General features: G+C 38.7%; 3 protein-coding genes and 1 pseudogene across 3 annotated transcripts; 3 read left to right on the forward strand and 1 right to left on the reverse strand.

Moving 5' to 3' along the window:
• Nucleotides 1–7: 7 nt before the first annotated feature.
• On the forward strand, nt 8–1,022 carry LOC141817430 (purine permease 3-like; annotated as a pseudogene).
• Nucleotides 1,023–8,592: 7,570 nt separating this feature from the next.
• LOC141817426 (purine permease 3-like) lies at nt 8,593–9,893 on the forward strand (the record flags this gene model as incomplete). Its single annotated transcript, XM_074705074.1, is given in 2 exon segments — nt 8,593–9,146; nt 9,428–9,893. Coding segments are annotated over 2 exon segments (893 nt in total), but the record flags the coding sequence as incomplete, so codon positions are not given.
• A 2,544-nt stretch (nt 9,894–12,437) lies between these two features.
• LOC141817429 (purine permease 3-like) lies at nt 12,438–13,756 on the forward strand. Its single transcript, XM_074705077.1, has 2 exons — nt 12,438–13,208; nt 13,280–13,756. Exons 1-2 carry the CDS (start codon nt 12,438–12,440, stop codon nt 13,616–13,618), a joined length of 1,110 nt encoding a protein of 369 aa, XP_074561178.1. The 3' UTR covers nt 13,619–13,756.
• A 279-nt stretch (nt 13,757–14,035) lies between these two features.
• On the reverse strand, nt 14,036–16,700 carry LOC141817424 (cyclin-D3-1-like). Its single transcript, XM_074705071.1, has 6 exons — nt 16,214–16,700; nt 15,707–15,793; nt 15,514–15,612; nt 15,227–15,428; nt 14,986–15,098; nt 14,036–14,847 (listed from the first exon to the last, which is right to left on the reverse strand). Exons 1-6 carry the CDS (start codon nt 16,520–16,522, stop codon nt 14,650–14,652), a joined length of 1,008 nt encoding a protein of 335 aa, XP_074561172.1. The 5' UTR covers nt 16,523–16,700; the 3' UTR covers nt 14,036–14,649.
• Between the last annotated feature and the right edge of the window lie 2,109 nt (nt 16,701–18,809).

Below are 18,809 nucleotides of genomic sequence, written 5' to 3' on the forward strand. Positions count from 1 at the left end.
GGCGTACTCGATCAACGCGGTGGCGCTGCACGGTGGGGTCCGTCATGCTGGGTCTCCACGTCAGCGGCGACAGGCCGGAGGGGGAGAGCAGGGGAAGTACTTCATGGGGTTCGGCCTCACGCTGGGGGCGGCGGCGCTCTACGGCCTCATACTCCCTCTGGTGGAGCTGATGTACGTCATGGCGAGGCGGCGGGGCCTGGTCATCACCTACACGCTGGTGCTGGAGATGCAGCTGTGATGGGGATGTTCGCCACCGCCTTCTGCACCGTCGGCATGATCGTCAACCACGACTTCCAGGTCTTTCAAATCGACTCCTCTCATCGATTAAATCAGAAAACATATACAGTTAGCAAACAATTAATGATTTCGATTGAATTGTTTGAAATTTAATCAAAGATTAGTCTTACCTCATACGGCCAGCAACATAAAATATAATAAACTATAAACACAAAACAAATATTAAAACATAATAAAAAAATGTTTATATGATCGCAAAAGACAGTTCTTTACATCCATGGACAGAGTTCTATGAAGTTTGTCAATATGATTTTCACTACGAATTGAGCGAATTTGGGAATTGCAGGTGATTCCAAGGGAGGCCAGGAATTTTGAGCTGGGCGAGTTTAGATACTACGTCGTCATCGTTTGGAACGCAATCTTCTGGCAGTTCTTCTTCGTCGGCACCGTCGGCACCATCTTCTGCGTCAACGCTCTGCTCGCCGGAATCATCATGGCCGTCTTCCTCCCCGTCACTGAGGTTCTGGCCGTCATCTTCTTCCACGAGAAATTTAGCAGCGAGAAGGTCGTCGCCCTCGTCCTCTCCCTCTGGGGCCTCGCCTCCTACTCCTACGGCGAGTACCGGCAAGAGAAGGACAACAAAAACAAAGCTAATGCCGCCATCACCATTCAGCAGCCCACTTGAATTGCACTCATCTGCTTTCCTCTTTCCTATATATCTATTCATCTGTCGATCAAAAAAAAACAATCGTATTCAAATTCGGAATCTACTCTCCAATTCGTTATATTTCTTAGCATTTGAAATGAGAATCCTTTCAAGGACTCGAATTGCATATCAAGCTGAAACGAAACATCAACGTTTTAATGTAGCTTAAAATTTAGGAACAACACTGCATCATATATATTATAAACAGTCTGCAATATCTGAAAACTAAGAGAAATTACAAATTACAGATATATAGTTACTGATTTGTTCTGAATCTTGTTCTTTTGGGATTAGTTAGTTGAGAGAAAAAACCATGGTCAGCAAGTATCGCATCCATAACACAATTACAGTCTTTTAAATGTCATTTTGCACAGTAAATAGGCAATTATTCCAACTTCATGATTGACCACTCTACAAAAGATTGTGTTTATCAATCGATCATCAATTTCAAATAATTTATAAAGTTCCATCAAGTTCTGTGACAGATTTGTCTGTTGCATATATCTTATCCTAGTGGAAAAAAATTAGCTGTTATTTTCACAGTCTTCCTTTTTTTTTTAAATTATAATCTTGTCTCCAATCATTTAAGATTCAGATGAGAAGAAGGTAAGAAGGTAGGAGAAAGTTGGGATCCATCCAAATTCCAGAGTATCTATGCAGTTGCTAATTTGTCCTTCTCTTATTATTTATTTCTTTTCACCAGAAAAAAAAATATGAATATCGAATGCTCATCTTTATTTTATTTTTAAGATATCTAGATTTTACTAATTAACTAATCTTTCAAACTCACATTTCCCACACCAAATAAATTTAAAAAAAATGAAATGACTCCTAATATGAGTTTTGAATTCTGCTCTTAGGGCATAGTTGAGTTGGTTATGACGGAATAGAATTGTAAAAGTAGATAAGAGTTTAAATCTCAACAAAGTTGAGACAATGCTCTTCTCCGTCATGATCAACTACAATTTCTCAATTTACCTTTTAGAAGAATCAAGAGTTGTAATAAACAAAATAATGTTGGTATTCAATTTTCAAAATAAGCTATTTAGTTTTAATAAACAATATTTCTGATGCAAGTTCAATAAGAGCATGTAGTATTTAATTTGATGGTACGTGAAATTAATAATTAGAATTGCAACTTGCTTGATGATTTAAGCAAGACATTAATGATATGAATATGATATTATATTGATTGGTAGAACATTCTTCATCGCTCAAATTAAGTCATTTTTTTAATCTTTTTGTGTTGTAAATAAATTGAAAATAGGGACAAAATTAATAGGCCCAGCCAAATTGTAAATAAATTCATCCCTCACGGCAATTGCGATCATATATCCAAACCATCAAATATCTAAACAACTTAACCTATTTTTATATTTACTAAAATATATACGTAATTCCCATTATACCCCTTATTCATGGGTAGTCAATTGCTCATAATTCATCAATCAATTGCTATGTGGAAAGTCGACTGCTAAATTTTCTATGCTCTCATTATGTAGCAGTCTAATGAGTTCGTGATAAAATAATCAAGGCTATGCCAATTTCAAACTCACTATGTGGGTTTTTAAAAAGTTCATTACTTTTAGATAATTTGACATAAACTTATTATAGGACTTAAACTAATTATACTTATTCGTCAATACTACTCAAGGATTCTTAGGACTCCCTTGGTTCAGTCCAGGTCAAAATTTTAAAATTCTAAACATTATATGACTATCAACAAGTTTTACCTCTTATATCGTCATATCTTCGAATCAAATTATTTACCTTCTACCCTGTGGAAGACCGCATAAGATCACGCTATAGAGATCTTATTGTTCCATGTATTATGATAGCCCACATGAGGTCCCACGTGTTGATGATCAATTGGTAAATTTAAGCTAGGAGTTTGACATATTAAGTGGAGAGGTGTCGAGTTGGTGGAGCTAAGTCAACGGGGCAAGAGTGTTGATTAGGCGGGGGCCAAGAAGAGATGAGCAAGAGTGTTGATTTGGCAAAGTTGAGCCAATTGGGATGTCGACCTTTATCGAAAAGACTCCATGAGGAAGGTTGACCACTCCACTAGTCGAGTCGGCTCAATTATTGACACGTCTTATAGAGTCTATGTTGATCGAGACCCACCACGTGGATTATTATTTACCTCCGCATCAATAACCTATAAGTTCTAATCACGTAGGAAGACAAAATGAAGCATGACGGATGGCAGACCAGAGTCCAAGGATACCGAGCCAAATCACAAGACCCTAGCCCAATCAAGTTAAGTGTTGAGTTGGGAGGGTTGACCCGAGCATCAGGTAATACCAATCTTTTTGACTCGACGTTGACTTCCACTTTGATTGAACATTTAACCTTCGAGCGCCTACTAGCGTCCACAACATTCCCATTCTGTTCATTTTATTCCTTTTGAGTGGATTTTAAAGCCCACCCAATTGTGTGAATAAAAGCCGTATCCACATTCCAAGTATATATAATAGAAATGTTAAAGGAGCCGGCCCCCAAGTCCTAACCAAATCGTTCCTGAATTGATCTCTCCATTAAATTCGAGTCCGTTGGGTTGATTTTTTTATATTGTCCAAATCTTTATCACAATCGACGACTTAATTCACATTCTACAAATTTCAACATTCTACCTATGGAATATAATGGACATAAAAAATTCCCTTTTTATTGCCCCGTGTCTTTTCTATAAAAGATGAAATTTGAAATTTGTCCGGGCTAAAATGGTTTAACGAAAAATCTACCTGGGCTATAATAGAAATTCTTATGATTTTTTTAATTTTTTCACTTGCATCCTCTCTTTCATCTTATGCAATTGTGAATGGGCCCCCGGGCTAAAGCCCGGGTAGGAGTATGTGTGGCTCCGCCCTTGGGTCCCATGACCATTTGTGAGGAAGTAAATCGAAAAACTACAGTTGATCATGATGAAGGAGGGTATTGCTCGGCTTCGTTGAGATTTGAATCCTTGTCCTCTTCTGCATGTCTGCTCCATCGTAACCAATTTAATTATGTCCCAGGGGCTTGTTGCCTTGTGTCTTTGTTTCCTCAGAAGATGTGAGTCACGTGATGTGATACAAACAAGGTTTGTGAGGTTGAAAGCATTGAACAATAGGGTTGACCTGGCAAGCTGAGTAGGGGGGTGAGAGACAAATGGCATGGCTGAGGCTGAGGCTTCAAGGTAGTTTGGCAAGCTTTGCTCCATTTGATCATCCTGTCTATTCCTTATTCAGAAAATGATTAGTCTTCATAATTTCACTAATTCACTTCTATATATCTTCATTCAAGTTATGTAAGCCTTGTATGCAAGCTAAAGTCTATATAAGGTTTTTTTTTTCTTTCATCATTTCATTTGGATGCTAATTTGAAGGCCTTTTCCTTACATATTATGTCCAATCAATATATATTTTGTAACAAATCTAGTCTTTTATTCCTCGTTTCTTTTGCATTATTCTATGAACAGATAAGCTAGACGACGATGTTCGTTCGACAAACTTGACCATAATACAATTGAACAGCTTCCATTTACTTTGTGTGGAAATTCAAGGCGAAAGCAACAAGAAAACTGTCTGCATCACTGACAAACAGCATGATTTGATCATGATTTTAAAAGAGAAAATTAGTCGATAAAAATTTATTATTAAGATTAAAACTTTTCTGTTATAATATGTCAATTGACAGTTTATTTATTAATCTGTCAATTGACCAAGCACTTTAATATTCCTATAAATTGTATCCCTTATGGGAAAACTATCAATGAGGAAATTTTATTTCTTTCCACTTTTTCTTTTCTCTAGTTCGGTTTTCCTTCTCTTAACATGGTATCAGAGTCATGATCTCTCTATTTTTTTTCGTCTTTCTATAGTAATTTTACTTCTATCACCGCCGCAAGTGCGCATATTTTTCTCCTCTTTCTTTATCATCGTTTTTCTTCTTCTCTCTTTTCTTCATTCAATGTCGAATACTCGAAGTAGATGTCAAATTTGTCTCAGAGTTGGGCATATTGGTACTCAATGTCCTAGACGATATGACACAAATTTTATTGGTGGTCCTAAAGGTTTAAGACAATCAACTATTCCACCTATGCATCCTAAAGTGCTCTCATCCGTGCCTACTCTTGATAAACCACCAGAGTTTTCTTCTACTGAATGGTATATTGACACCGGAGCAACTCATCATGTCACATCAGATTACAATATCTTCACAGAAGTAACACCATATTATGGTTCAGACACGGTGCAGGTAGGCAATGGCTCAGGTTTGCAAATTACTAACCTTGGAAACACATATATTCATTTATCTAATCGTACTTTTCGCATGCGCAACATCTTTCACGTCCCATCCATTACAAAAAATTTATTGTCCGTACATCAATTTTGTTTTGATAACGATGTCATTTTTGAATTTCATCGTAATCATTATTTTATAAAATCTAGCGGGACAAATACTATCTTATTCTCTGGGGGAATCAAACATGACCTTTATTATCTTCAAAATTCTTCAATCAAGGCTTTCATTGGTGAGCGTACAAATAAATCAGATTGGCATGCCCGACTTGGTCATCCTTCTCTTCGCATTGTTCAATCGATCATCAATGGGCATGATTTACCTACTTCCTCCACCTCCCCTCCATCTCATTCATGTAGGGCCTGCATGGAATCTAAAAGTCATAAACTACCTTTCTCTTCATCTGATCATGTTTCTAATTTTCCACTTGAATTAATTCATTCAGATGTTTGGGGCCCTGCACCTATTGTGTCTAACCACGGTTATCTTTATTATGTTACATTTATTGATCATTTTAGTAAATATACTTGGCTCTTTCCTATGAGAAGAAAATCTGATTTATCAGATATATTCTGTAATTTTCAAAAACAAATTGAAAGATATTTTAATCGTAAAATACTTTCAATTCATTCTGATTGGGGAGGCGAATATCAATCTCTCCATCGTCATCTTGTCTCTTGTGGAATTGTTCATCGAGTTTCTTGCCCTCATACTCCAGAACAAAATGGCTCTGCTGAGAGAAAACACAGACATATTGTTGAAACTGCCTTAGCTCTTCTCCATCATGCATCAGTTCCACGTAAATTTTGGGATGAAGCTGTCTGTACTGCAACATATCTCATAAATCGACTTCCTACCCCATTGCTCAATCAAAAGTGCCCTTTAGAAAAACTTTATAATCAAACTCCTGACTACACTTTTCTTCGAATTTTTGGTTGCGCATGTTATCCATGGTTACGCCCCTATTCTAAACATAAACTTGATTCTCGTTCACTACAATGTGTTTTCATTGGTTATAGTAATTTGCATCATGGGTATCGTTGCTTGCATATACCTACAGGACGGATATATACTTCACGACATGTTACTTTTGATGAGTCTTTATTCCCTTTTTCGACAGCTTCTCCAGTCTCTCCTCCAGATACAAGTGGCACTTTCTTAATGACACCTAACATTTCCGGAGGTGATGGCATCCTAGGTCCTGCTCCGGGGCTCTCTAACAACAATCTTATATCATCCGAATCACCTCAAGTTGCTGCTCCAACAAGAGCAAGACGCTCTAACACTATCAGAGGGAATAATATGTTGGATCCTATTCCGTGTCCAATCTTGGAAGCCTCACCAACCAGAGATAATATGCCTTCTGGCTCTGACTCCCCAAATAATACAGGTTCATCGTCGAATTCACCTTGTCAGCCCACTTCCTCATCGCCATCAACAAGTGATTCAAATGATAGTGATTCTCGTCGTATGCTTCCTTTAAGTGACATCTATGCACGTTGCCCACCAATGGCAACCCGATATCCCCTTCCTCAAGCTTTAGTGGTATCTTCAAAATCTATTGAACCGACTTGTTTTTCACAAGCGAACAAGGATCCAAATTGGCGTTGTGCAATGTCTACAGAATTTGATGCACTTCTTCGCAATGGAACATGGACTCTAGTTCCACGCACTCCCTCCATGAATGTTGTGGGCTCTAAATGGGTATTCCGTCTCAAGCATCGAGCTGATGGTTCTCTTGAAAGGTACAAAGCTCATCTTGTAGCAAAAGGATTTAATCAAGAACCAGGTATTGACTTTCATGAAACCTTTAGCCCCGTTATCAAAATTACATCTATCAGATTATTATTATCGATAGCTGTCAGTTCTACTTGGCCTATACGACAATTGGATATTTCTAATGCTTTTCTTCATGGTCATCTTGAGCAAACTATATTTATGGAGCAACCACCTGGGTTTATCCATCCACAGTTTCCATCTCATGTTTGTCAGCTCAAGAAATCCATATATGGCCTTCGACAAGCTCCTCGTGCATGGTTTCATCGATTATCTACTTGGTTACAAGCTCAAGGATTTTCTGGATCAAAAACAGACTCGTCTCTCTTCTACAAACATAATGATGGATCTATGATCTTTTTTCTTATTTATGTGGATGATATTTTATTAACCGGCAATGATCAAAAGGGCATCACAACTATACTTGATCTTCTCAATCAAGAATTTCCTATTCGAGATATGGGTAATGCTCATTTCTTTCTTGGTATTGAACTCATTCCACATGGTGAGGGTTGTCTCCTCTCTCAGAGCAAATACATTACTGGACTTCTTCAAAGAGCTAAAATGGATGGTGCACGCCCGGTCTCCACACCAATTGCTATAAATAATTTATCTGCACCTCCATCATCTCCAGCTATGTCTGATCCTCAACTCTATCGAAGTATTGTTGGAGCCTTACAATATGTCACTATCACACGACCTGATATTACTTTTGCAGTTAATCGTGCTTGTCAATTTATGCATGCTCCATCTGAACAAAATTGGGATAATGTAAAAAGAATACTTCGTTATCTCAAAGGTACTATTTTACATGGTCTTCTTCTATATCGTCATTCTTCTAGAGACTTACATGCTTATAGCGATGCGGACTGGGCAAGCTCTCCTGAAGATAGACGTTCTACTAGTGGATATGCAATATTTCTTGGACGAAATCTTATCTCATGGAATTCGAAAAAGCAACCTACAGTATCTCGTTCAAGCACTGAGGCAGAATATAAAGCTATAACCAATGCAACATCTGAAATTATTTGGCTTCAATCGCTTCTTTCAGAACTTCATCTTGCATCAAATGCCCCTCCAAAACTTTGGTGTGATAATATTGGAGCGACATATCTTACAGCAAATCCAGTATTTCATGCTCGTACAAAACATGTGGAAATTGATTTTCATTTTGTTCGAGAACGTGTGGCAACTCGACAGTTATTTGTCTCTTATATTTCTGCAGAAGATCAACTTGCTGATATCTTTACAAAGCCATTGTCCAGACAACGTTTCACCAAACTAGCAAGCAAACTCAACGTCAAAGATCTCCCGTTGAATTTGTCGGGGGTAAAAGAGGATCAGTTTTAAAAGAGAATTAGTCGATAAAAATTTATTATTAAGATTAGAACTTTTCTGTTATAATATGTCAATTGACAGTTTATTTATTAATCTGTCAATTGACCAAGCACTTTAATATTCCTATAAATTGTATCTTTTCATTTTTTCTTATGGGAAAACTTTTTGTTTTATTCAATGAGAAAAAATTTTATTTCTTTCCACTTTTTCTTTTGCGTCTTATGGCGCTTCGGTTTTCCTTCTCTTAACAATCCTCCCCTTACTATGCTCCTACGTCCACCGCAGCCGCCGCCACCAGCGGCGCTCCTCCTCTGTTCCTCTCTTCTTCATAACCCCGCGACTCGTTCTCGCCTGCGCGGTCCTCGGCGTCCTCACCGGCCTCGACAACTTCCTCTACGCCTACGGACTCGCCTTCCTCCCGGTCTCCACCTCGTCGCTGCTCATCTCCACCCAGCTCGCCTTCACGGCCCTGTTCGCGTTCCTGGTGGTGAGGCAGATGTTCACGGCGTACTCGATCAACGCGGTGGCGCTGCTGACGGTGGGGTCCGTCATGCTGGGTCTCCACGTCAGCGGCGACAGGCCGGAGGGGGAGAGCAGGGGGAAGTACTTCATGGGGTTCGGCCTCACGCTGGGGGCGGCGGCGCTCTACGGCCTCATACTCCCTCTGGTGGAGCTGATGTACGTCATGGCGAGGCGGCGGGGCCTGGTCATCACCTACACGCTGGTGCTGGAGATGCAGCTGGTGATGGGGATGTTCGCCACCGCTTTCTGCACCGTCGGCATGATCGTCAACCACGACTTCCAGGTCTTTCAAATCGACTCCTCTCATCGATTAAATTCAGAAACATATACAGTTAGCAAACAATTAATGATTTCGATTGAATTGTTTGAAATTTAATCAAAGATTAGTCTTACCTCATAAACAAGTAGCCAGCAACATAAAATATATTAAACTATAAACACAAAACAAATATTAAAACATAATAAAAAATGTTTATATGATCGCAAAAGACGATCTTCATCTCAGTTCTATGAAGTTTGTCAATATGATTTTCACTACGAATTGAGCGAATTTGGGAATTGCAGGTGATTCCAAGGGAGGCCAGGAATTTTGAGCTGGGCGAGTTTAGATACTACGTCGTCATCGTTTGGAACGCAATCTTCTGGCAGTTCTTCTTCGTCGGCACCGTCGGCACCATCTTCTGCGTCAACGCTCTGCTCGCCGGAATCATCATGGCCGTCTTAATCCCCGTCACTGAGGTTCTGGCCGTCATCTTCTTCCACGAGAAATTTAGCAGCGAGAAGGTCGTCGCCCTCGTCCTCTCCCTCTGGGGCCTCGCCTCCTACTCCTACGGCGAGTACCGGCAAGAGAAGGACAACAAAAACAAAGCTAATGCCGCCATCACCATTCAGCAGCCCACTTGAATTGCACTCATCTGCTTTCCTCTTTCCTATATATTCATCTGTCGATCAAAGAAAAACAATCGTATTCAAATTCAGAATCTACTCTCCAATTCGTTATATTTCTTAGCATTTGAAATGAGAATCCTGCTGAAACGTCAACGTTTGTAGCTTAAAATTTAGGAACAACCCTGCATCATATATATTATAAACAGTCTGCAATATCTGAAAACTAAATTAAAAGAATTACAAATTACAGATAGTTACTGATTTGTTCTGAATCTTGTTCTCTTGGGATTAGTTAGTTGAGAGAAAAACGTAACCCATGGTCAGCAAGTATCGCATCCATAACACAATTACAGTCTTTTAAATGTCATTTTGCACAGTAAATAGGCAATTATTCCAACTTCATGATTGACCACTCTACAAAAGATTGTGTTTCTCAATCGATCATCAATTTCAAATAATTTATCAAGTTCCATCAAGTTCTGTGACAGATTTGACTGTTGCATATATCTTATCCTAGTGGGAAAAAATTAGCTGTTATTTTCACAGTCTTCCATTTTTTTAAAATTATAATCTTGTCTCCAATCATTTAAGATTCAGATGAGAAGAAGGTAAGAAGGTAGTAGAAAGTTGGGATCCATCCAAATTCCAGAGTACCTATGCAGTTGCTAATTTATCCTTCTCTTATTATTTATTTCTTTTCACCAGAAAAAAAAAATGAATATCGAATACTGATCATCTTTATTTTGGCTAGGAAAATCACCTTTGCATGAATACTGATCATTTTTATTTTGGCTATTATTCTTTGGAGTTCAATGCTGCGATTTTGAACGTAAGAGTCAGGCCAGAGCGCGAGTGCTAAATTCAATGGAAAACGTGTATAAAAAGAAAAAAATTAATGTGGGTATTCAATTTTGAAAATAAGCTATTTAGTTTTTAATAAACAATATTTCTGATGCAAGTTCAATAAGAGCATGTTATTTGATGGTACGTGAAATTAATAATTAGAATTGCAACTTGCTCGATGATTTAAGCAAGACATTAATGATATGAATATGATATTATATTGATTGGTAGAACATTCTTCATCGCTCTAAGTTTTTTGTTTTTATCTTTTTGTGTTGTAAATAAATTGAAAATAGGGACAAATTAATTAATAGGCCGGCCGGCCAAATTGTAAATAAATTAATCCCTCACGGCAATTGCTCATGTATCCAAACCATGCATGGAACTAACTTTCTCAAATATCCAAACAACTTAACCTATTTTTATATTTTAAAATATTGTAATTCCCATTATACCCCTTATTCACGGGTAATCAAGTGCTCATAATTCATCAATCAACTGTTACATGGACAGTTGACTGTTAAACTTTCTATGCTCCCATTATGTAGTAGTCTAATGAGTTCGTGATAAAATAATGAAGGCTATGTCAATTTCAAACTCACTATGTGGGTTTTTAAAAACTTCATTATCTTTAGATAATTTGACACAAACTCATTAAAGGGCTTAGACTAGTTATACTTATTCACAAATATCACTAAAGGATTCTTAGGATTCCCTTAGTTCAGACCAGGTCAAAATTTTAAAATTCTAAATATTATATGACTATCAACAAGTTTTACCTCTTGCGTATAATCAGTTTAAATTCTGTCAAGATTTTAAAATTTTGAATATTATAAGGCTATGGTCAAAACTAATTGACGAGCGAATCAATTCAAACTAAGATTATTACACTATTTAGAGTGTCATTAGTGTAATTATATCCTTAGATTTGAATTTTACGACTTAAATTGAGATATGTAAATTTTTAAAATCTTTATAATTTTGAGATAATTTGCAAACTCATTAAAGGGCTTAGCTTAAAACATCAAAAAAATTTTAAAACTGTTTGATTAAACATGTTAAGATTTTAAAATTCTAGACACTAGAAGACCATCAACGAACTCGCTAATGAATTTAGGAACATCAAAATCACTTCAAATTAAGATCATCAACCATATCCTCAAATTTGGATTTTATAATCTAGATTCAAAGCTAAGATTTTTAAATTTTTCATAATTATAAGATAATTTTACACAAACTAATTAAAAAGTCTATGTCTGTCATAATTACTTATCAATATCATTAAAAGATTTTTAAGATTCTTATGGTTCAAATCATTTCAAGATTTTAAAATTTAAAATATTATAATATCATTAATAAATTTTGATCTTTCATTACACTCTTTAAATTCAGTGCAATTATGTTCTCCCATATAAATTTTACAACGTAAATAATACATGGTTTTGAAATTGATGTAATTTTGAAATATTTTATGACTATTATATGATAATGAGAGTACGAAAAGTTTGCTGTTGGTGATGAAGAAAGGATATAATGAGTCGTTGAAACATCAATCGAAAGTCATTCGAAATATGGCAGTAAAATTTGGTATCGAAGTCAATCGAAAGTCGTTGAAAGGTCAACAATTGCTGCAGCTTTAATGTATTTATTTATGAATCTTATCACATCCTCATGCTCAGTTCATTTCGTTCTCTTCTATAAAAAAAAAAAAATCTATCATCCTAATAATTTTACACAGTCAACTACTCAACTCTATATTATTTTAAAAAATAAATCAAAAAATTATAATGATATTATCGTAGTATATATGAAACAGATGGATCCAACTGCAGATTAGACTGCCATGGAGGTGGAATTGGAAATGGAATCCCAGCAGCTGCCGCAAACGAAGCCGATTGTGAGCAAACGCCTGAATACCACTCTCCGGCTGCTCAGCTTCGCCAGCATGACCACCGGAGGTACTGGTGCCGCGATCACCCTCCGCGTCTACTACCTCCATGGCGGCAGCCGCAAGTGGCTCACCAGCTGGCTCCAGACCGCCGCCTGGCCGCTCACCCTCCTCCCCCTCGCTATCTCCTACCTCTACCGCTGCCGCCTCGCTGACGCCGCAGCAGCACCGCGGCCCAAGCTCTGCCTCTCGTCCCGTGCCGTCTTCATCGCCGGCGCCGTGCTGGGCCTCCTCATGGGCCTAGACGACTTCTTCTACGCCTACGGCTCCGCCTACCTCCCTGTCTCCACCTCCTCCATCATCGCGTCGTCGCAGCTGGCCTTCACGGCGCTCTTCGCCTTCGCGATCGTGAAGCAGAGGTTCACGGCCTACTCGCTGAACGCGGTCGCGCTGCTGATCGCGGGGGCGGTGCTTCTGGGGCTGGCGTCGGATGGGGATCGCCCGGCGGGGGAGTCGAGCAAGGAGTACTTAGCGGGTTTCTTCATGATGCTAGCGTCGGCGGCGCTCTACGGCCTGGTGCTTCCCCTGGTGGAGCTGACCTACGCCAAGGCGGCTGCTAAGCAGGGTCCGGTGAGCTACACGCTGGCGATGGAGGTGCAACTGCTGATCGGAATCTTCGCTACCGCTCTATGCACCGTAGGGATGATCGCCAACAACGACTTCCAAGTGAGAGTCGAATCACTCGCGTCCAAAGTGAAATTTTCTTACACCGCCATTGTAACTGTCGTCATTTGCAGGCGATGCAACGAGAAGCGGAAGACTTTGGACTCGGGGAGTTGAAGTACTACATGGTGTTGGTTTGGTCCGCAATCTTGTGCGAGTTGCTACTGTTGGGCACGATCGGAACCATCTTCTACGACTCTGCACTGCTCGCCGGGATCATAATGGCGGTTTGCTTAGCCATGACAGAGGTTCTCGCAGTCATCTTCCTGCATGAGTCATTCAGTGGACAAAAGGGTCTTGCTTTGGCGTTGTGCTTGTGGGGCTTCGCCTCCTTCTTCTACGGAGAGTACAAGAAGGGAAAGAAGAAGAACCAGACGATATTGGAACCAACGCTTGAGGTCTCTATAAATTAAACCTTCAATAACTACAAAAACGTGCTGCTTAAACAAAAAAGGGTGACTCTGTTACTCAGTAAATCAAATATGTGTTTTCGAGTTTGGTTCTTGCATTTTAGGATGCGAGTAATCTGAACAATCTATATATCTAGACTCATCCATTCCATAGAACAGTCCAACTTGTGAAGAAATTTTTATATGAGATCAGATAATGCATTGCTGACGAATGCCACACATCAGAATGCGCCAGTAAACAAGAAAATCTTTAGCTATCGTTGAAGGCTGAAACATAATCATGTGGTGGTAGACCAGACTGCTCGTTTTCAATGAAATGATCGTGAAGGAAGAAGATACCTGAACCATATGCAGAGAGTATTATGATTAGTTCCGCAAGAAAATTATGCTGCATTCTCACAGCAGAATCCGTTTCAGCATCATGAATTACAATCGAAACAAGTTCAAGTTACAACACAGTGGATCTTAGGAGATACATGCAGTACAAGATACTTTGAGAGGATGAGGCCATAAGAAAAAGAAAAGAGACCAGAATCAAAAGAAGATGAGAGATTGTTTCCACCATCCTTTGGAACTCTGCTCCTTTTCTTTAAAAAAAAAACAACTTAAGAGTCTGAAACTTCTGAGTTCTGCCCACTAGATATTGATTTAGCATCTGATTGAGAGGTTTTGGCTACGAAGTTATGCTCATACTCCAGAGCCTACAGCCAAAAAGGGTTAACAAAATGATGGCTGACAAAACAAGAACTGCAAGATCACAATTACTGTAGTCTAACATCATGCACTCATGTTAATAGATTATAAGCAAACCAAGTCCTCCTCTAAGTTCTCATTCGATGATCAATTTGATCGATGACATCTACTTGTTTGAGATCACATGAATTTGGATTAACTGGTTGCAAAGGCTTCTTTCCTTTCGTTTGGGGTGTTCTACAGTGTCATTGCCAGTGTAAACCTCCAACCTAAAATGCAAAACTAAACTACTCTGACAGTAACTCGACACTCAAGGGAAGAGTAGTGGTTGCAACCTTCCTTCAGGTCCTGCTTATTTTCCTTCTCTTACTACCTGAAGAATTACGATTGCATCTCTGTGACTCAGCCTTTGTTTCATCACTATTATAGCACAAACATGCAGCATCAAGAACACCGATCGGGCTTTGTGGCATATAGAAAAATGAGATATTGTCATATTTAAGATCCTTAATCGTTTCATAGCATCTAATGACCTTCTCCTGCAGCAAACCACATTTCATCAAAGTAAAGACCTTCATACGATAAAACAATTACAAGGTGTACATCAAACATGAAATTGCTAGCTAAGAGAACAAAAATTAAGGAATTGTCTACATTAAGATACTAGAAACATGTACCTTAGAAACATAGCTGCAACCAGCCACTGCTTTCTCAATATCCACGGTTTCTAGAACTAGCAGCGAAATAGCTGAAGCAATTTCAGAAGATCTGAATGCTAAGAAATCAGTTCCTGCATAACACTAATTAGCTTCAGACTTAGACATTTGGTTTTAGTCTTCTATAATTGCTAGGAATTATGATATTATGGACTAAGATGATAAAATCTTTTCCAGATTTTAGAGCTTCGATGAACTCTACCTCTAATAATACTCAATATGAGCGCAATCGATTGAGAGACGGCCACTTTATCTAGCACATTTCCACCACTAAATTTGTGAAGGAAGAAATCAATAAAAGAGAAAGGAGTTGCAGCTTGCATCCTCCATTTAAGGGTACTTAAAACCAGAAGCTCCATTCTCTGAATAGTTCTAGCCTCAAACACATATTTGGCTTCACCAACCTATTTAAGAAGAAGAAAAAAGACGGTGAAGTTCATATCAATGGGATTTATTATCGACCTAATTTTAACTTAAAACCTTGGCCACCTGCAAATCCAATAACAAAGGAACTTCAGTTTCCTCCATTTTGGCTGCCAAGGATAGGCAGGCTACTGATAGGAGTTGTGTCATCCAAACTTTATCTTTCTACAATCAAAGCCAGCGAAGGTGGCATCAAACAATTAGATGAATGATTCCAGATGACAACTAAAGGCACCAAAGAATGCATGAATGTTCTTACAGGAAGCTCATAGTTGGAGAGAAACCGATCCAAGTAATTCACAGATAAGTAGGCACTCGAAGGCCCAAAATTATAATGGTCATGCACCTGGACAATGTACAAGCAAACGAAACTATCAAAATGCAGAGATCAAGATTCAGATATAAAGAACAGTAACATAGAGAGCAACACATGCTACAGGAAAGCACCAGGAGCAAATAACTGAGTAGACAGCCAAAAGAAACACATGGAGCCATCAAAACAACAAACAGATGGAAAGGAAAAAAAAGGGGGAACGGTTATAGAAAATGTAACATTAATTAATTAATTGTGACACAAGCACAACAATGTCAAAGCTAAGGGGGGAAACGTCGAGGAGAGGTTTCGACAATAAAAATGGGGAAATTTTGAGTACATTGATGCGAAACGTAAGGAAGTGGATTGAATGTTTAACATCCCTGAAGAGAGAATTAGCAGAAAAAGACTCCGAGCAAATGTAAAGACAGCCAGAATTATAGAAGAATCTACCTTCATAATCCAATCCACTGCATCTCTGCGAATGGAGGAGTCCAATACCCCAGACCGCAACCTCACACAGTAGTCTTCCCTCGGCATATAGTCTGACTCCCTCTGAATCAAAACGCCCAAGTAATCATCCGATTGCGGCGGCAAAATGATGAAGGGATCTCCATAAAAATGGCACCTTTGTGCTTCAGAAAGCCAAATAATCTGATTATCCTCCTCTGCTCCGAAGCCGTCGTCATCGAAGCCCAGGATGCAGCTGTTGTCCTCGACGCAGAGGAGGACAGAAGACGCATAGTCATAGCTTGGAGCCATAGAGAAAGATAAACACGAAGAAAGCGGTAAAGATGAAAACTTTCCTATGGAGAGAAGGCCCTTCTTCTCCCTCTTCCCTCCCCCTCATCCAAATGCGATTTCTTTTCACAAGATGGACATGTTCAAAGGACGTAGTCCCTGGAGAGGGTAGAACGGTGGAAGAGCAAGGAGGAGGATGTATTCATAAAGAAGGAAAGGAAAGGCTTTGGCTTTGCGGTGCAAAGGGTTGAAGACCTGAAGAGGGGATGGAACAAAACAACAACAAAAATGCTTCCAAATAATAATATCAAAGGATGAAAAAAAAACTTTGCTTCCAAATAAAAATTCTCTCAGATTTTTTAAAAACAGAGGAGTGATGATGGCAAATACTAAGGGGCATGAAGATATGATAAGCTATTGATAAGGAACATATGGTGCATCTTTTTGTGTATCATCATATGTTTCTACAAAAACATGATTTAGCTTTGGACCTTAATCTATTATAGACCTCATTATACCTATCATATACACACTAAATAAGATCATCCAAAAAGTTGATTAAATGAACTCTATATTGATCTAAAGTGATCGATAAGGAATGGATTTTCTATTGATAAATTTTAGAAAAATATCTAAGTAGAAGAATTTATAAAATGGAAAATTCAGTTCAATAGAAAATTCTTGATATAAAAAAAGAGACAAGTGGTATATGATTGAAAAAGCAAATCTAATGCTACTCTATGATTAAAAAAGGCCATTAAATTGATCAATAATTCATGCTAGAACACGCATGCATGCGAGCATCTGGCATAAAGTTATATATTCAAGCTTTAGTTGTTTAACTCGATCAATAATTCTGTACGGTATCATTATTTCCTCATTTTTTTTTCCATAACAATAAAAGAATAAAGGAGGTAAACATGGTACGAAGATCCAAACAGTGTTTGGACAGCCAATAAATTTGCATGGCCAGGTATTTATTATATTGGAACAAGCTGGAACTCAAAAACTCAGGTAGATTTATACAGGCAATAAATGAATGCATTCTGATACCAATTACTTAATTGTGTCCATCCAGAGATAAATTTGAAGAGAATTACTCCATAGATTTTTCTGTCGATCATAGAGATTTAGATCATTGGAGCCGTTGATCTGTGGTCCATATGATATGATCTCCATTGATATCAGACTTTAACCTGTTGTGGTCCTCCTTCTACTGCAAGCTCTCAGCTCCCATCGCTCTCCACGGCATGCACTGCTCTCAATCAATGTCAATAGGTTTCATTCTCAACTGCTTTTCTTGGTGCAGACCAATGGGCTCCATATTTCCATTCAGATATCGCAATATTTACTGTGAGTTTGCCCGAGAAACATAATCAATCAGTTCATCTTGCCTCCAGATTAATTAATTTTTGATTAATAACGGTGAGAGTGGTTTGCAGAGCATCTTGCCTCCGATTTAGGGACAAAGCTTTGCTGCATGGTCCAAATTGGATCAGGGGTCATTTTCTGTAGCAGGTAAATTTGTTTGGTTTGAGCCTCAATAATTTTTCACGAGACGCAAAGATTCAAAACTGAGCTCGTCCTTGTTCCATTACATGACATGGTTCCAGTGAGTGAGTGAGTGAGTGTGTGTGTTGTATGTATGAGTTGTAAAAAACGCAGGCAGGCACATAATTTCTTATTTCTCGACTCTGAAAGCAAAGCTTTATTACACTTCAAAGTTCGATAAAACTAAAAGAAAACAACAATCATTTGATGAAATTTAAGGCACTTTTGCACCTGATTGCTCCTGTTTCACTTGTATCAGTTAGAGAAATCACAGCTACTTTTAATGTATCTTTCTTTCTTGTTCAAGTTTTTTTTTTACTCCAATTCCAATTTGGCCAGGCTTTAATCTGGTGTCTCTGTGGCACATCACGAGCAGACTGGCAGAATAAACCCATCCTCTTTCTCTCCCTGCTGCTGTCCTGTTGCCCTAACCTGTCTTGATTGTCAGTGGGGAGATGAGTTTCTCATCTCAGCTTGGAGACGCCACTGGTTGGCCCGAAGAGGACTCTTCCTTGTCTCATTTTGAGATTTGGCGTCGTTGAATCACGGATGCCTGCTTTTTATGTCATTGGAAGTAGAAAACTATGGTTTTGTCTGAGAAAACACTATTTTGTTGGATGATCAATCACCTTCACTTTCACCATTACTTGTCTACACACTGTCTTTGATCAGAGATGCAGGATTAGAAGAGGTCCAAACAAATGACATAATTTACATCCCCTGAGTTGGTTAAAGCTGGAAGTCTATTCTGTCACTG

The sequence above is a fragment of the Curcuma longa genome, unplaced genomic scaffold, assembly GCF_044706935.1.
Source record: "Curcuma longa cultivar G26 ecotype Majalengka, Jawa Barat unplaced genomic scaffold, ITB_CL_G26_1.1 contig_20516, whole genome shotgun sequence".
NCBI lineage: Eukaryota > Viridiplantae > Streptophyta > Magnoliopsida > Zingiberales > Zingiberaceae > Curcuma > Curcuma longa.